This window comes from Colletotrichum acutatum (assembly GCF_030867785.1).
Source record: "Colletotrichum acutatum strain CBS 112980 chromosome Unknown BDZ83scaffold_143, whole genome shotgun sequence".
NCBI lineage: Eukaryota > Fungi > Ascomycota > Sordariomycetes > Glomerellales > Glomerellaceae > Colletotrichum > Colletotrichum acutatum.
Genome location: NW_026849137.1, coordinates 52,514 through 69,318, shown reverse-complemented (window position 1 = coordinate 69,318; position 16,805 = coordinate 52,514). Strand labels below are relative to the sequence as shown.

At 53.3% G+C, this 16,805-nt stretch overlaps 6 protein-coding genes across 6 annotated transcripts; 3 read left to right on the top strand and 3 right to left on the bottom strand.

Moving 5' to 3' along the window:
• Positions 1-582: 582 nt before the first annotated feature.
• Positions 583-4,180, top strand: BDZ83DRAFT_589755 (C-type lectin protein; the record flags this gene model as incomplete). The annotated part of the gene is made up of 13 exons (XM_060506265.1): positions 583-819; positions 888-1,006; positions 1,066-1,304; positions 1,364-1,478; positions 1,533-1,546; positions 1,606-1,627; positions 1,680-1,966; positions 2,255-2,948; positions 2,998-3,073; positions 3,123-3,613; positions 3,665-3,921; positions 3,975-4,056; positions 4,111-4,180. The coding sequence occupies 13 exons, from the start codon at positions 583-585 to the stop codon at positions 4,178-4,180; spliced, it is 2,703 nt and encodes a 900-aa protein (XP_060359550.1).
• Positions 4,181-5,686: 1,506 nt separating this feature from the next.
• On the bottom strand, positions 5,687-6,961 carry BDZ83DRAFT_756937 (initiation factor 2 subunit family protein; the record flags this gene model as incomplete). The annotated part of the gene is made up of 4 exons (XM_060514823.1): positions 5,687-5,788; positions 5,847-6,717; positions 6,776-6,848; positions 6,940-6,961. 4 exons carry the CDS (start codon positions 6,959-6,961, stop codon positions 5,687-5,689), a joined length of 1,068 nt encoding a protein of 355 aa, XP_060359549.1.
• Positions 6,962-7,878: 917 nt separating this feature from the next.
• BDZ83DRAFT_589742 (uncharacterized protein) lies at positions 7,879-8,766 on the top strand (the record flags this gene model as incomplete). Its single annotated transcript, XM_060506262.1, has 2 exons — positions 7,879-8,097; positions 8,164-8,766. The coding sequence occupies 2 exons, from the start codon at positions 7,879-7,881 to the stop codon at positions 8,764-8,766; spliced, it is 822 nt and encodes a 273-aa protein (XP_060359548.1).
• A 586-nt stretch (positions 8,767-9,352) lies between these two features.
• BDZ83DRAFT_589757 (uncharacterized protein) lies at positions 9,353-10,396 on the bottom strand (the record flags this gene model as incomplete). The annotated part of the gene is made up of 1 exon (XM_060506266.1): positions 9,353-10,396. A coding segment is annotated over one exon (1,044 nt), but the record flags the coding sequence as incomplete, so codon positions are not given.
• Positions 10,397-11,199: 803 nt separating this feature from the next.
• Positions 11,200-12,373, bottom strand: BDZ83DRAFT_589804 (radical SAM superfamily protein; the record flags this gene model as incomplete). Its single annotated transcript, XM_060506270.1, has 2 exons — positions 11,200-11,990; positions 12,085-12,373. 2 exons carry the CDS (start codon positions 12,371-12,373, stop codon positions 11,200-11,202), a joined length of 1,080 nt encoding a protein of 359 aa, XP_060359546.1.
• A 1,717-nt stretch (positions 12,374-14,090) lies between these two features.
• BDZ83DRAFT_656456 (GMC oxidoreductase) lies at positions 14,091-16,389 on the top strand (the record flags this gene model as incomplete). The annotated part of the gene is made up of 7 exons (XM_060510876.1): positions 14,091-14,271; positions 14,336-14,628; positions 14,702-14,831; positions 14,888-15,153; positions 15,225-15,438; positions 15,503-15,589; positions 15,644-16,389. The coding sequence occupies 7 exons, from the start codon at positions 14,091-14,093 to the stop codon at positions 16,387-16,389; spliced, it is 1,917 nt and encodes a 638-aa protein (XP_060359545.1).
• Positions 16,390-16,805: the final 416 nt, after the last annotated feature.

Below are 16,805 nucleotides of genomic sequence, written 5' to 3'. Positions count from 1 at the left end.
TGTCACGCTCCTCTTCTATCTGCACGTTATGACCAAAGGAATTGCACTGACTGGTACAAGGTCCACGGAACCGGAATACCTTTAGTGTACTTCCGAACGCAGTCCTCAATGTGTTGCCGTCTCACCTGATCCCATCTCTGACGCTCAGTACCCCGATAGTACACAAGCTCACGCTGGCTGCCAACATCCCCAAAATACTTCTCAGCTCCGTCAAGTAGCTGCACTGTAGACCAGAATGGCAAACCATGGCCCGCCGAGTCACCAATTGTACGTCTGACAATCCACAATCAGCATTTGGCACACGTCTCGAACATGCCCTATTGCTAGCATGGCAACACCAACGTGTACCGTCGTATGCTTGCCGGCGCCTCCGCCGGCCTGGGAGAACCCAGGTAACTTTGCTGTGGCCCCTATAAGGTAAAGGTACTCGTCCGTTCTTCTCGTCTCGAAAGCACATGCTGTCTTGCACATGCTACTTTCAACATTCTTCATATAACCTTGACCTTTGTTCCTCTCTCTTGTATCCGGCCTGTATTCATCACTCAAGCCACTGTCTTTCCGTAAACCCAATTACTTGTCAAGATGGGTTCTCTTGCCGTCTCTCAGGACAGCGTTTCCCACGCCAGTATCAAGGCGACTAAGCAGCTGGCAGTACAACCAGTGGGCAAACATGGCCTTGACATCATCGATATCCGACGCGTTGCGGTTGAAACAAACTTGAAGGACGACATCATTTCCATGTGGAACCCCACAAACGGACCCCGGAGGCTGCCGACCCTGCTTCTCTACAATGAACGGGGCCTGCAATTGTTTGAGGATGTAAGTGCTGATCGAGTGCTCCTCAGCTCAGCCACATCTTGCGTGATCAACGCTAATAACTACCCCAGATCACATATCTGGAAGAGTACTACCTGACCAACAACGAAATCGAGGTTCTTGAGAAAAATTCAAAAGAGATCGCTCAGAACATCTCACCCGAATCTATGGTCATTGAGTTGGGAAGTGGGTCAGTGAATACCTGCTAAATGATGACTCGCCCGAGATGATTCTGACCTTTTCTTGAAGCAACCTTCGTAAAGTCTGTTTATTGCTGCAAGCTTTTGAGGACGCCGGCAAAAACATCGATTACTACGCACTCGACCTCTCTCGGGAGGAGTTGGAGCGCACGCTTGCTCAAGTTCCTGATTTTCATCACGTCAAATGCCATGGTCTTTTGGGAACCTATGATGATGGCCGGGAATGGCTGAAGCAGCCATCTAACCTGGCGCGCACCAAGTGCATCTTGAGCTTGGGTTCAAGCATAGGTTGGAGAACCTGGATCTTCGATTCTCAACTCTAGGCATGTTGCTGACATCTTTTGTAGGAAATTTCGAACGCGATGATGCGGCCGGTTTCCTCAAGCACTTCAGCGACGTTCTGACGCAGTCGGACAAATTGTTGATTGGGCTGGACGGATGCTGCGATCCTTCCAAGGTCTAGTGAGTTTCTATCCTGTAGTTCTCTGGTCTGCAGCTAGCTAATCCAAGGTCCAGCCATGGCTACAACGGTAATGACTCTGCCTCCCAGAATTCACTAAATCCATCTACTAACCCTTAGAATCCCAAGACCAGAAAGGAGTAACTCATGCGTAGGTGTAACATGGACCACTGTTTCAGCCCCATTGACTGACTTCTCTGTAGGTTCATTCTCAACGGACTCGCCAACGCCAATGAGATCTTGGGAGAAGAGGCCTTTAAGCTCAAAGACTGGGAGGTCATTGGCGAGTATGTGTATGATGACGAGGGAGGACGTCACCAAGCTTTCTATTCGCCCGTTCGAGACACATACGTTTTGGGAGCACTTGTCAGGCAACATGAGCGCATCCAAGTTGAGCAGAGCCTGAAATACTCTCAACTGGGAGCCGAGAATTTGTGGAATTTGGCAGGCTTGGTCGAGACGAAGTGCTGGACAAAAGGAACCGAGCATGGTAAGTGAAATCTTTCCCTCGTATCTAAACCAAGTGATCAGGGCCGGTGGTGGCCACCCTTCGCGAAAATGGTTCTGCAACCCATAAGCCTCCCCCACGTTTGGCCGGCTACGTGGATCCAATTGCCCAAAAAGGCCCTGTGCAGTCTCCGGATCGTAAGATGATTGATCTCACTGGTCCCGATTCGATCATCTGACTGAGTTCCAAATATTCTATTTATTGCAGGGGAAACCACTTGCATCATGACTGGCGGCCCAATCTTCATTTCCGAATCTGACTTGATCGTAGGAATCCACATGATTTCGAAGAGGAAAATGCCCTTCAGTCGTCTCCCGGAACTCTACGCTTCTTCGCCCTGTCCTACTCTGGACGATTGGGAGGCGTTGTGGGCGGCATGGGATGCTGTTACACAGCAAATGCTCCCAAGAGAGGAGTTGCTGGACCAACCCATCAAGCTTCGCAATGCCTGCATATTCTATCTTGGACATATTCCAGGGTTCCTAGACATTCAGTTGTGTAAAACTACAAAGACGCCTCCGACCGAGCCAGCCCACTTTCAACCAATGTTCGAGAGGGGTATCGACCCTGATGTCGACAATCCGGAGCAATGCCACTCTCATTCCGAAATCCCTGATGAATGGCCCGCAGTGGAAGAGATTCTCCAGTACCAGCAACGTGTACGATCCAGGCTACTTGACCAGTACAAGAATGGAATCGACAACATCCCCAGAGCTGCTGCTCAAGGAATTTGGGTGGGATTCGAGCACGAGATCATGCACATGGAGACGCTCCTTTATATGATGCTCCAAAGCGACAAGACTATCCCACCTCCTGATGTTCTGCGCCCGGACTTCAAGCGCTTGGCCAATAAAGCTCGCCAGTCCCGGGTACCCAACCAGTGGCACGACGTACCTGCCCAGTCTATTGTTGTAGGCATGGACGAGCCTGATCTTGATGCTGGCGTCAATGGGTACTTTGGCTGGTAAGCGACTTTTTCCTGACGTGCGAATCCACGACTTACATGGTGATAGGGACAACGAGAGGCCTGTAAGACAGGCAGATGTGCATGCATTCCAGGCGCAAGGACGACCGATCACAAATGAAGAGGTGAGTGACTAGATAGTCTGCGAGACAGGTACAAGGCTGACTTGAAAAGTATGCGCAATACATGTTTGAGAACCACATTAAGAAGGTCCCCGCATCATGGGCCGATGTTCAAGTTGCAGAGTCCGATTCTGACACGGCCGTGGACGCGAATGGACAAACGTATCTTACCAATGGAAATACGAATGGGCATTCCAACGGGGTCAATGGGCATGCCAACGGTCACGTCAATGGTCACACAAACGGTCATGTCAATGGCACTACAAATGGACATGTGAATGGACACCAGAACGGGGATAGTATTGTCCCCGATTCATTCCTTGACGGCATTGCAGTCCGCACAGTTTATGGCTTGGTCCCGCTGAAATATGCTCTGGACTGGCCCATCTTTGCATCTTTTGATGAACTCTCTGGATGTGCAGCATGGATGGGAGGCCGAATCCCGACGTTTGAGGAGGCTCGAAGCATCTACACTTACGTTCATAACTCAAAGAAGATGGAAGCTGAGCGTACGCTGGGCAGGACGGTGCCAGCAGTCAACGGGTAAGTTAATATTTAGCTACGTACGATGGTCTCATCGGCTAACGTCCCTAGCCACCTGTCGAATGAGGGTGTCGAGGAAACACCACCAAAGAGGAAGTCACTTGAGGCCGCGGAGGCTCGATCGGAGCTTTTTGCGGACCTCGATGGTGCCAATGTCGGCTTGCAGCATTGGCACCCGGTCCCCGTGACGGCCGACGGCGGTCGCCTCGCGGGACAAGGTGGGCTCGGCGGCGTCTGGGAATGGACCAGCACGCCCCTTGCTCGCCATGAAGGGTTCGAGCCTATGCCTCTATACCCTCAGTACACGGGTAAGACACTTGCATTTCCCGAGGTCGAAAATCTTGCTGACGATGAGCTGTAGCCGACTTCTTCGATGGTAAGCACAACATCGTGCTTGGAGGATCGTGGTCAACGCATCCCCGCATCGCCGGCCGAAGATCATTGTAAGTCGACTACTATGTAAGCGATAACGTGTGCCATATGCTGATAATTCGTAGCGTCAACTGGTATCAACGAAACTACCCCTTTGCCTGGTGCGGCGCAAGACTCGTCAGGGATATCAACTAAGCAGTTGCTTTCTTCTCACTTTGCTGGCTTTCATCGACTAATGTAGTATTGCCTCTCTTAATCACATCCCTTCTGGCGAAGGCTCTCAGTCCAACACTGCTCTCGCCACGAGAACGACTCAACTTCGTTCGCACCATTCCCTTGGCATTTGCTTAAAAAGCTTGAGTACTTTTTGTCTTGTCTCGTTTTGCTAGGAGCATTATTGGGGGAAACGAAAAAATGAATTAAGGGGCATCCACACGGGTTTTCATATCTAGGTGTATTGTGTTTCCTACTTTGGGTTCCTTATGGGGGGAGCTTGGCTATCGTCTTTTCGATTTGAGGTTGGGCATCAAGAAACGTTTTCACTGTAATATTACTTTCCGCCAAACCAGGCGACTTCCGCCGACTTGAGCGGGATATCATCAATCAAGATTCACATTCGCTAAAACTTAACAGAGTCTATGTTGGCTCACCACGACGATGGTGCCTGCCACTATTGAGTACTAACGATCCTGGATTCTCCCCTCCCGCCTAGAATTACCACCTCCTCGGTTCCCGGACTCTGACCTATCTCACAAGTCACGTACCTTTTTCGGGAACAAGAACGAGGTGCCGGACATCCATCCATCAGTCCATCCCCGCCTTTTCCAAGTTAACCCCGGACCATCAAAAAGTTCCTGCAAACCCCTTGGTCGGGCGTACTGCGTATGCAGGTCATCCTGCGCGCGTGGACAGTTCCCACTTTGGAGTTGTGACGTCAACAGGCCGTGGGGGTCGTCGGTCCCCTCCCCTCGGTTCTTCCTTCTTGGACCTTCCCCGTCTTTTGTTGTCCTATGGGGTCGTAGGTATCACGAACAAATTACAAGTGCAGGGCGAAGACATCGCGGGCTGTGAGGGAGGGATTGTCCGCCCCGTCGTGAGGTCGTTTGTGTGCACTGTGATTACGAGGTGGTCCGCCTCGCAGGACTCTTGGTTGCATATTCTCGTATACGTGACAGGAACAAGCCATGCGACGGAGGGTTCAGTCTACACTGCACATATGCGTTGTGGACGCAGTTAGGAAGCCGCGATGGGAAATTGAACTCTTTCTTTTCTTCCTCACTCTACGTCGAGTTCTAAAACGGGCAATTCTTGCCGACAAGTCTCTCCCGTCCCGTCGTCAGCAGGACGGTTTCCCCCGACAAGGCGCCTGCATCTATTCAAGTGATAGAAAACGTTATACGTGCCCGATACACGGTCACACTACCTGCCGCTGCCAAAAAAAGCATTCTGACTAAGCGGCCATGATCGGCCAATTCCCTTACTTTGCGCCTGGCCATCAAATTCCGGCATTGAGACGCCGCTCTATATCGCCGGCGGGACTCCAGGTCTTTGTCTCCACAATACGGCCCCCGGCACGTCCGCGGCCGGCCCCGAGTGGGCATCAACGCCCTACGTTTTTTTCATGCGCGATCGGGAGTCTCCGAAATTTTGAAACTCAAAAAAGTCCTAGGCGGGTATATTTTCTTGGGTTCGTGATGAGAATCAACCGTTCAAGCTACCGTAGATGTCGAGGAGCTGCTCAAACACGTAGCTGGGTAGCTTGACGCCGTTTTCTGTCACGAGGTTGGAGATGAAATCAGGGGGCTGGTGGTAATTTTGTCAGCGATTATGATCAAGACTGGAGTCGGGTGGGAAAGCTTACAGTGTAGTCCACGGCATCCTCGGGCTGCTCGCTGGCACCGTCCGTCCGGAAGTCCAAGACGTGCTGCTGGAAACCGAGATCTCGCTGGTCCAGAGGCACCTTGCGCACAAACTTGTGGGACTCGGCCGCGACGTAGAAGGGCAGACCGGCTTGCTTCGCCAGCTTGGCGATCTGGTAGGTGCCCATCCGGGAGATGATGCCGCCATTCTGCGTGACGGCCTCGGCGCCGACAAACACCATGTGGACCTGGCGCAGCAGGCCGAGGACATGGGCGACGGCGGGCTCGGCGATCTCGGCGACGGGAATACCCTTGTCGCGGAGCTCCTTGACGACGCGGTCCGACTCGGCGGGGCGGTGCTCGTCGCGGACGTAGACGACCTTGAAGCGGACGCCGCCATCGCCGGACTGGTCTGCGGCGCGGAAGAGCAGGTCGGAGACGGCGCGGGAGGCGCCGTGGGTGAGAACGACCTTGCCGTCGCGGACGAAGCGCCAGCCGGCGTCGGCGATGCGGTCACGGGCGGCGATGGCGCGAGAGGCGAAGAGGCGGCCGTTGCGGAGGAGGTGGGTGCGGACGGCCTCGAAGGACTGGTAGGGGGAGGGGGCGGCGGCGGCCGAGGCGGATGCGTTTGCGCCTTCTTGCTGCTTGAGCGAGGAGACGAGGTACTGGAGGAAGAGGTCGGTGCCGGCCTGGAGCGGGACGGGGTTGTTTACGGATGCGTGGAGAGTTGTTGAGGCGCGCTTGACGAGGTCGAGGGTCTCGAAGACGGTGGTTGTGCCCGAGGCGTTGAGGAGTGCGATGAGGGCCTCGATGGCGGCGACGGGTTTTGTCAGGTCTGGGTCCTCGAGGAGGGAGTGGTATGTAGAGACGATGCTGGAGGGGAGGGAGATGTTAGCTTTGGATTAGACGTTCAGAGTGGGTGGTGTTGTACTCGATGGCATCACTTGTCTTGACACGGATGGGGATGTCGGAGGAAGCCTGGGGCTTTTGGCTGTCGCCAGCTGCTGTAAAGGCACGTTGTCAATATTGGTTCCTTTGAGGTGGCGCATGCGAATGCAAGTAGATTGCCACACAGAGAGAAAGGGGATAGCGCACGTGTCAGGTCGCCGGTGGCCATGGTGATGTATGAGAAGCAGGATTCGATTCGGAAGATGGGCAAGGCCCTGCGCAGCATGCAACTCGTGCGCTGATTTTGGTGTCGTCAGTGGTATTGACAGGGCTCGTCGAGAAGATTATCGGATATCGGTAGTGTGGTCAGAGGGGAATCGGCGCGAAGTTGGTGGTGGGATGTCGAGATGAGAGTCGCGATGGCGGGGTTTGGTGTTGAAGCTCTAGGAAATTTTGGGCAAAAGCCAGTGAGTGACTCAATTCCCACGAGCCACAAGTGACCGAATGGAGCTTGCCGTTGCGCCCAGGCCCCAGGCGATTGACGGCTCTGATTTGGCGGGGTAATTAGGAGGGGCACTCCTTAGATTGATCACCGGAACCTCCGATATGGGTCTACTTGGTATCACACGTCATTTTCGTGTAGTATGGAGGTATCCACCTATCTACTCCGTAGCCTTCCAGGTTGCCCTCCGATGCCGTACGCAAGGTGCACACCTCCGTCTAGGCCCCCCGTCGGTCAAGGGTCCTTACAACACCACAGAAATAGCGGTCTCATCGCCCTGTATCGTCACCGTCACCCTGAAAGCATCCCACTACCGACAGCGGGGTCCCCTCCACTCCCGAAACACCACCCAATGCCCAGCTAATCAAGCTCCCGTCCTTGTAAGCCTTCATCTCCCCCCTCCCCTGAATACAAGCAAGCAATTCAACCCCGTTCTTTCTCCCCTCTGCTTCTTTTTCTCCATCATGAAGCTTCTTTTACCTCTACACGACCGAGACACCCGTAGAAGCTCCCAAGCACATCCTCTTACCCCTCCTTGACAGTAGTTGAAGCTATATTCCTCTCCATCAACATAACCTCCACCACCAATACCACATCTACAACTCCATCACAGTTGTTCAGCACACAAAGAACACACACACACAATGGAGCAACTCGATCCCACAACGGGCAACCCCCTCCCCGCCGACGCAATCCAGCGCATCCTGTTCATCGCCTCCGGCGCCCACGTCTACAACATCCCCCCCTTGACCTCGAACAAGGGCTACACCGCCGCCGGCTGGACCGACCGCCAAATCTTCACCGCACGCCTCCGCGTCCTCGAAACAGCCTGGGAAACCACCGCCGCCGCCCGCCCTACCCCCGTAGGCGTAGGCTCCGCCGTCGTCCCCGTGGCCCCCGGCGCCCCCGCGGGCATCACCTCGAAAGAGAACCACATCAAGGTCGACATCGTCCTCGAGGACCCCTCCAACGGCCAGCTCTTCGCCGCCGCGCCCTACACCTCCATTAACGCCGTCGAGCCCGTGCTCGACTCGTCGCGCTTCTTCGCGGTCCGCGTCATGGACGGGCAGGGCCGGAAGGCGGTGCTGGGCGTTGGCTTCGAGGAGCGCAGCGAGGCGTTCGATTTCGGCGTCGCGCTGCAGGAGGCGCAGAAGAGCTTGGGTTTGCTGGACGCCAGCCACGCCAAGCAGGCTGCGGAGAACAGCAAGCGCGCCGAGGAGGAGAAGAATAAGGATTACAGTCTCAAGGAGGGCGAGACCATCACCATCAACTTTGGCGGGTCAAAGATTGGTCGCCGGGCGAGGACCGAGTCCGGGTCCGAGATCCCCGGCGGAGGAGCGGGAGGAGGGTTGCAGGGGTTCTCTCTTCCGCCGCCGCCGAGCGCGCCCAAGAGCAGCAGCGGTGGTGGTGCTGGTAGCTTCGGATTGCCGCCGCCGCCGAGCGCTGCCAATATCCGAGACAAGAAGAGGGAGAACAGGAAATCCGCTCAAGATCTGGGCTTCGACGACGGTCAGTTTGGAGAGTTTGCGTAAGGGATCGGCTGCCGCGGAGTGTCTCTCACGCAAGAGCTAGACGAATGAATGCTACGAGGTAGTTTCGTTTTCGCAGCTGGCAACGAAAGAAAGAACAAAAGGAACAAAAGCTCAGCCCCCTACAAGAGGAGGCTTACGGAAGATCCGAGCTACACCTCATGTGAAATAAGACTCAGATTTTTACAAGAGAAAGTCGGGACTCGAACCCGGGACCCATGGGAGCGGGGCAATTCAAACGAGGACATTCCCCGCCACGCCATGGGCCTTGGTGATTGTATCAAACAAATTTGTTTGTTATAGATGCATGGAGGCAGGTGGTTGGCGGTGAGTGAGTGAGCCTGGATGAGTTGGTGACGGTTGTGGTATATTCATGGCCAGGAATAAACACAAAAGTCCAAAAAGAGGCACGTTGAGGAGTTCGGAGGCGGCCCTTGTTTGATGGTTATAGGAAAAAAATTCCCTACCCTGCTTTACTGCAATTACCATATGTTTGCCTACTCCCTGAATGCAACCTGAGAACACCAAGAGCAAATACAGGCTGGGCTCGTCTACTTGCGCCTGTCTGTCGTGTAACCACTGGAGGTAGTCAGTTCTGGTAGATGTGCGATACTGGCTCGTTTGCCTTTTCGCCTGGTCTACGTAGCCCCTCAGCCCCTGACCAGAGGCTTTTCAACGAGGGTAGACTACTTCTTCTGCCCGACGTCGGAAGTTCAATCTCCTGGCTTGATTCCTGGTCTTGGCCTTCAATAACATCCTGTCGCAAGTCCCCCGCCCTCAACCAATAAACAAATTGTAAACCATGATTCCCCAAGTCTTTCGCAAGAACCTCAGGAGGTTGACCGAGATGAGCCCATGATTCAGCTGGTATTGTATCATACACCTCATACCAATGCTCTTCAAAGCGAGGCGCCGCCACGTCCCACGTGTTGTAGACGGGATGGCATCCCGCAGGAAAGAAGACCGGAGAGGCCACGTCCAGCGGCGTCGGCATCATCGATGTCACATCAGATGGTGTTGTAGCATAAGCGGAAGTACTGGGTGAATCGACGGACCACCATGCAGATCTTCGCTCGTAGAGTTCGTTTTGTATCTGCATCCAGATCTCGCGGCTTTGAAGCTCCACGTAGATATCGCCTAGCCGCAGGAGAATGGCCTTCTTTTGTGCTGTGGCATCGAGGATCTTGCTCTTGAGCAGAGCTATCTTCTTTCTCGCCTTGCGGCGCTCTTCAGGCGGCAACCCGCTGTCAACATTCTCCTGAAGGGTCGACAGCCTTCGCATGAGGTCGTTCTCGCGTTCGCCCTGTTTGCTCAATGAAGCCGTCAGATACGCATTTTCCGTGTATAAATGTTCGAAAGAAAGCGGTGATGCTACGGCCGACCACCTTGAATTCGGATTGGTGGTCGTGTTGACGCTGGGTCTTGGCGTCGGGCATCCGAGTCTCAGGGCGGGCCGGAGTGGTGATAGTACTGCCGGAGTATCAAGCATTCCTGATCCTCTGAGACATGACAGGTTCGGGTAGTTGGTCGAGGCCGAGTCATCGGACGATGTTGTAGAATCTTGATTTTTGATGTTGGAAGGAACAAAAACTGGAGCTTCGACATGCTGATCCATGGTGAGGGGCAAAGACAAACAACGGTACTCGTGTCAACGAGATTGTCTTTCGAAAGAAATAGTTGGCTCTGTTCGATTAGATATAGGCTATAACCAATGCGAGTCGACTCCCACTGTGTCCCGATCTGGCCAATTCGAGACAAAGGGTAGTTTAGGGGTTCAGAAGTATGAGGCCCCCTCACCGCGGCATTCCCATATCCGAGACCGAGAATTCTATTCGAACCTGATGAAATAAAGCTGCAGTGACCAAGGAAAATCTCGATTTAGCCTGGTACGTCTGAGAAATTGCAGGCATTTGGCAAACAAGATGGCGCAGTTGAAGCTCCGGTGCGAACAGTGCTTCCAAACAATATCTGAATTCGCAGCAGATGCGGCTTGGTAATGAAGTATGCATGGCAGACCTGCCCATCTACTTGTACTGGCAAATCAATATGGGCGATTTGACCTGTATGTTCATCAGCCCAATAGTTCTCAAACCCAGACTTGAAGTGAATGAACGGCTTAAGAGCCACTGAAACGCAATTGTGGATCTAGACATTAATATGAGGGCCAAACGATTATAGAGGGTACTATGCCAGCACTGATGCGATTGGGGGCGAAACAACCACGTCACTCACGTAGCTGTAGTTGTTGACGCCATCATCAAAACGGACGTGCTGTTGGTATAATCCAGACGAGCATCCCTGCTAGAGAGGTCTGGATCGCCGTACGTCTGCGGCCGTCATACCCGTGCAGGGGCATCCTACTTCTTTGAGAAGCAACTTCCAAGCCTTTCGTAAGAGCACCTACCATCGTTCCTTTCGACGCAAGGGATTTCTTTTTCAGATGTTGAAGCCGCCGTGCCGAGGAGGATCGCAGAACCGCCAAAGACCAGCCGCCTCCGCAGCCTTTCGGACCGAGGATACCTCGTCTCCCGATACGGCTCGGTTGATTTCGCTATAGCGGACCTCGTCGTCCCGGGTGTCGGTGCTCTTTTTGTTGCGTCTCTTGGACTTGCCGACGTGCGCGTCTGGGTGGTACTGCTCCATAATATTGACGAAGCAGTCTCTGGAAACTTCCTCTGCCAAGAACTGCATTATGCGATGTCCCTCTTGCTCCTTTCCGGGCATGACAAGATGGCGCACTAGGAGGCCGCTCTTGGCGATGCCATCTCCAGTAAAGCACAGGTCACCGACTTGATTGTGCATTGCTTTTATGCTCTCGCGAGCCGTGGCGGCATAGTCGTCTGCCTTGAGCAACCGCTTGGATGTCGCCGACTCCCATACCTTGAAGTCAGGTAAATAAATGTCTACCAAGCCATCAAGCAGCTCCAAGGACGCTAACGAATCAAAGCTGGAGGTATTGTAGATGATTGGCACTCGTAGGCCCAGCTCCTTCGCATGCAGTATGCTGAGGACAACCTGGGGAACAACATGTTCCGGGGTGATGAGGTTGATGTTGTGAACACGGCCGATTTGCTGTAGCTTGATGTACCATTCACCCAGCTCCTCGGGTGTCAAGTCTTGGCCGTTACGCTGATGTGCAATGTCATGATTCTGGCAGAATACGCAACGCATGTTGCAACCCGAGAAGAATACAGCGCCACTGCCATTGTGCCCTTGGACGCAAGGTTCTAGATCAGATCATGGTCAGTCCAAAAGCATTTCGCAGAACCTCTGAGAGGTCGGGAAAAGATGTTGGATGCGATGGAGAGGTTTGCTCCAGACCTTCACCAAAATGCGGAGCAATCACGTTGACCTTGGTGCTATTGCCAATCAGACACATTCCAGTTGTCTCGAAACGATTGACACCGCAAAGTCGCGGACAGAGGTTGCACTTGGAAAGATGGGCGTAGGCCTTTGATCGCTTTTTGGATTCATCGATGGAGGTCAAGGCCATGTAACGGGGCGTGTAATCGTCCAGGAGGAACGGGGGCGCAAGGTGTAGGTAGCGGCGAGCGCCCGCCGCGCTCCGGCGAAAGACATCGTGTCTCCGTGTGATGGTTCGTCTCAACATGCTCATTTTGCAAGTTTGGAGATAACAATCTGACGTGTAAGGTAAACAATGGAAACATTTCTTGCGTCACAGGACGATTGGAAGGAGGAGAGGTGACATTACTTCATGTGTCGTTCTATTGGCCCAAACGCCTGGAGGTGGGTCCTCTCCCGATCGTCCATCAGCCGACGGCGAAGGAGCTGTCCGTCCGCGCCGTGCTGCTGCTCCTTCCGTGTAACCTCCTCGCATATCGGTTTTCTCGCATGTTTCCTTCCAAGTTTGCCATCAATATGTTTGAGGATTATTTCAAGCAAATGGTCCAAACTCCTGCAAGACCTACAGACAATTCAAAGACCAATCCACGTTTCCGCATTGAGACAATGGTCGACTTGTCGACTCCGAGAGGCTCTAGCCGTGGCCGATGTTCATCTCTCAATTTGCCGCATGACAGAAGCTTGCATTCGCATCATGGTCTATGGTAACGCTCGAATGTCTGATACGGCTCCAAGTTTGATGAATCTGAGAATGGTATACATCCATCTTTTTATTTGAGAGAAGAAGAAGCACACCAGCGTTGAGACCGTGAGGGTAGTGCGAGTATGAGTATCAACACGTCTGTTCATAGGTTTGTCTTCGCTCATCATTTTAACGTGTAGTTTCGCCGACTCGTCTTGATTCTGAAGCTGGCGGTGCTGCAGGGATCTCTATTCAGCTCTACATCAGGCTCCGGCTTCCGTGATAATCAACATAACACCACCCGAGGGATGGCCCGACTAGCTGGGCACGATTTTGCTTTTGCAACGACCCACTGAGAGATCTTCCTCAGTATTGAAGTTGGATATACGAAGATGCCGAAGACTAAAAGTCATTTCAGCTTGAGTCTTGCGCATGAAACAGCGAATGATCACAGTCAGATATAGCAAACATCATCGACAAATTCGGAATGTCCAACAGGACAGCACGCCAAATACTTTGCCCCCCGTGAAAGCCGATGGCTTGTGACGATCGACGAATTACTTGCACGAGCTGAGTCAAATTCAGATGAAGGAGGGGCAGCTGTCGGAATAAGAAAGTTGAGTCTCTTAGCAAAACAGTCTTCCATGAGTATTTACGCTCTGAAGTAGGGCGAAGAAGAAGGACTTCCGAGCTAGAAGACTTGCAACGCGTTCTAGTGCGTTTTCAGACACATTGCTGTGGGTAAAGAGAACACCAAGAACACGAAGTCGTGAGTTGAGGTGGACTCCGCAACTCTCACTTACAACACGAGCTCATGCCACTTTTTGTCTCGCTGCACTGAGGTGCTCCAGATATCTGCGTGGAGTACTCGAAAAACCTCATCAAAATGGCAGAAGAAACGAGTCTGGCATTCGGGAATGGATATAATACTTGAAGGGATCGAGTTTTTTGGTGCCCAGTCATGCGCTGATAAGTCTTCAGTGACTCCACCCTTTCACTCTTTTCTCATTGTCAGTGTACATTTTCAAGACCGTCAAGACCGGGCGACTAAGCCTTGCATCCGTTCGTTTGACCCAGACGTTCACTCCGAAGACCTCTTTCTCACTCTCGTTAATCAGAAAGCTCTCTTACTTTCTCCGCCTGACCCAGTGTCAATAATTTCTACTTCATCATTCTTCTTTTTTCTGTGTTCATACACTTTGGGAGGGCATTTGTTTTTGGGCCCTGACGACGACAATTCTATTCTTAATATTACCTAGAGCGCGTTCCGACTTCAACCATAATGAAATCGACGTTGGCGTTGCTCGTATTCTTATCCTGGGTGTTGCTTCCCATTTCGAGCGCCTTACACATCACAGCTGAGACTATCGACAAGTTCCTCCTCGAAGAATATGACTACATCGTCGTCGGCGGTGGTCTCTCAGGCTTGGTCGTCGCCAACCGTCTGAGCGAGGACAAAAACAGTAAGTCCTTCTTCTTCCTCGTCATTTGAGCGCGCACGCTTTGACAAAGCTGACCATATGCCAGCGACTATCCTCGTGATCGAGTCTGGCGAGCTCGACGGACGTGAGAGCAGGGTTATCGCGCCCGGCTACATCGGCCTCACACCGCCCTCGCCATACGGCAAGAGCATCACGACGGCTCCTCAGACGTTTCTCGATGGCAAGACGCGCGGGATCAGCCAAGGCAGAGTCATTGGCGGCGGTTCCGTCACGAATGGCATGTGCTGGACCAGAGGCTCGGCCGCGGACTTTGATGCATGGGAGGAATTGGGGAACCGAGGATGGGGATGGAAAAGCCTTCTTCCCTACTTCAAGAAGGTGAGCTCGAGATATTTCTCACATAGCAATGGCATTGGGCGAATGAGAAGCCCAAAACTGAAGGGACATACAGGTTGAGACGTATACCACGAATGTTGATCAAAACGTCCAAGACCGCCTGAACATCCACCCAGATATGTCGGTTCATGGCACAGAGGGGCCTATTAACGTCGCCTACCCTGAGTACTTCTACAACTCGTCGGGTATGATCCCCCTACCGACCATTTTGTTTCAAAATCCTGACTTTTTTTTTTTACAGATCATGTCATTCACGGGCTGTCAGAGATGGGCATCCACCTCTCGGGCGACCTTAACGCGGGCGACCCGACGGGAGCTATGATGGTCCCGTCCAGCATGTCTCCTACCAACCAGACCCGTTCCGATGCGAGAACAGGCTACTTTGACCCGGCCATCTCGCGTTCGAACCTGCACGTCGTTACCGGGCAGACCGCGACGCGGCTCGTTGTGGGCTTGCCAGGCTCGCTGGCGAAGGAGGGAACCCGCCGTCGATTCATTGGGGTTGATGTAAGTCCACCATCCGTTTTCCTATGATGGCGTCTCAGAATTAGGGGGACTTATTCACTAATTGTCTGTAGTTCTCATCTGAACCCCTTGGCATCAACAGAACAGTCGCGACCAAAAGGGAAGTCATCCTGGCCGCCGGTGCGATTCAGTCGCCCACGCTTCTACAGGTTTCGGGCATTGGTCCACGCAAAATCTTGGAGTCTTTGGATATCTCTGTGCAGATCGACCTGCCAGGTATCGGAAACAACTTTCAGGATCATCCTATGGCCCAATTCGGGTTTGATTGTCAGTACTTTTGCCATTCCTCTTACTCCACTTCAAGGCACTATATAGCTGACTCCAACCACAGACTCCAACTCGTCCATATTCAATTCTCGTGACCTGACCGGCGCCGCCTTCGACAGCGCGCTCAACACCTTTGTCACAAATCACACCGGTACGTCAACACTCTCAAACTCACTTATACGAGCATCTCTAACCCCTCCGCTAGGCCCTTTGACTGCTCCCCTAATCAACACAGTCGCCTTCCCAAGCCTCCAATACCACACATCCGAATGGAAACCCCTCCTCCAGCACGCCACAAACCAATCCTCCTTCACCTTCCTACCGCTCGACACCCCGCCGACGGTACAATCCGGCTACACCCGCCAAAAGCGCCTCGTCCTCTCCCATCTAGCTCGCTCGGACGTCGGCGCCTACGAGCTCCTCGCCGCCTCCTGGGGCCAAATGTCCATCGCCAACCAGAAGCCTCTATCCCGCGGCACCGTCCGCCCCCGCTCCGCCTCAATCTTTGACGGACCCGTGGTTGATCCGCGCTACTGCGCCGACCCTCTCGACTGCAAAATCATCCGGCTCGGCCTACAACTCGTCCAACGCCTCATGCGCACGGAGGCAATGGCGCCTCTCCAGCCCGTCGTTGAGGATCCGCGTTTGAACTCGACTGACGAGACGGAGCTCATGGCGGCGCTGAAGCCACTCGTTGGCACCGAGTATCACCCCAGTGGCACGACGAGCATGATGCCGCTGGAGCTGGGCGGGGTCGTGGATGCGGAGCTGATGGTGTACGGGACGTGTAACCTGCGCGTTGTCGATGCCGGGATCATGCCGCTTGTTCCTGGGGCGCATATTCAGGCTGCTGTGTATGCTGTTGCCGAGAAGGCTGCGGATATCATCAAGAGTGCTGCGGGCAGACCGGACTTGTGTCCTTTGGGTCGACCGGAGTGGCCGCCTGTCTAAAGGGTTGGAATTATTGGAGATTGAGGATTGTGAATTAAGTAAGGTAGGCTGCAGAGCAGGATTACGGAGAGATTGTGATTGACTGAACTTCATAATAGGCTCACTGTCGATAGTAATGATAATCAGGCGGTCAGTCATAGTGCATGACGGGTAATTGAACTAACCACTCGTTCTCATAGTGACCCTGATATATAAGTGCCCAGAATCCCAACCAGAGTCTGTGCCGTAGTCATCGAGATCCCAATAAAAAGAGTGACAAAAAAGAGTTCACCCCCCCCCGGTGTTGAAATGGGGGCTACACCTCTTGGTGCTCATGCTGGGATTCGAACTCGGGTACTCTCGTATGCGCTAAGCCTGTCGTCGAGTAGGCTGGTTGGTGTAGATATTGATTGTTGACCATTAACCACTCCACCACC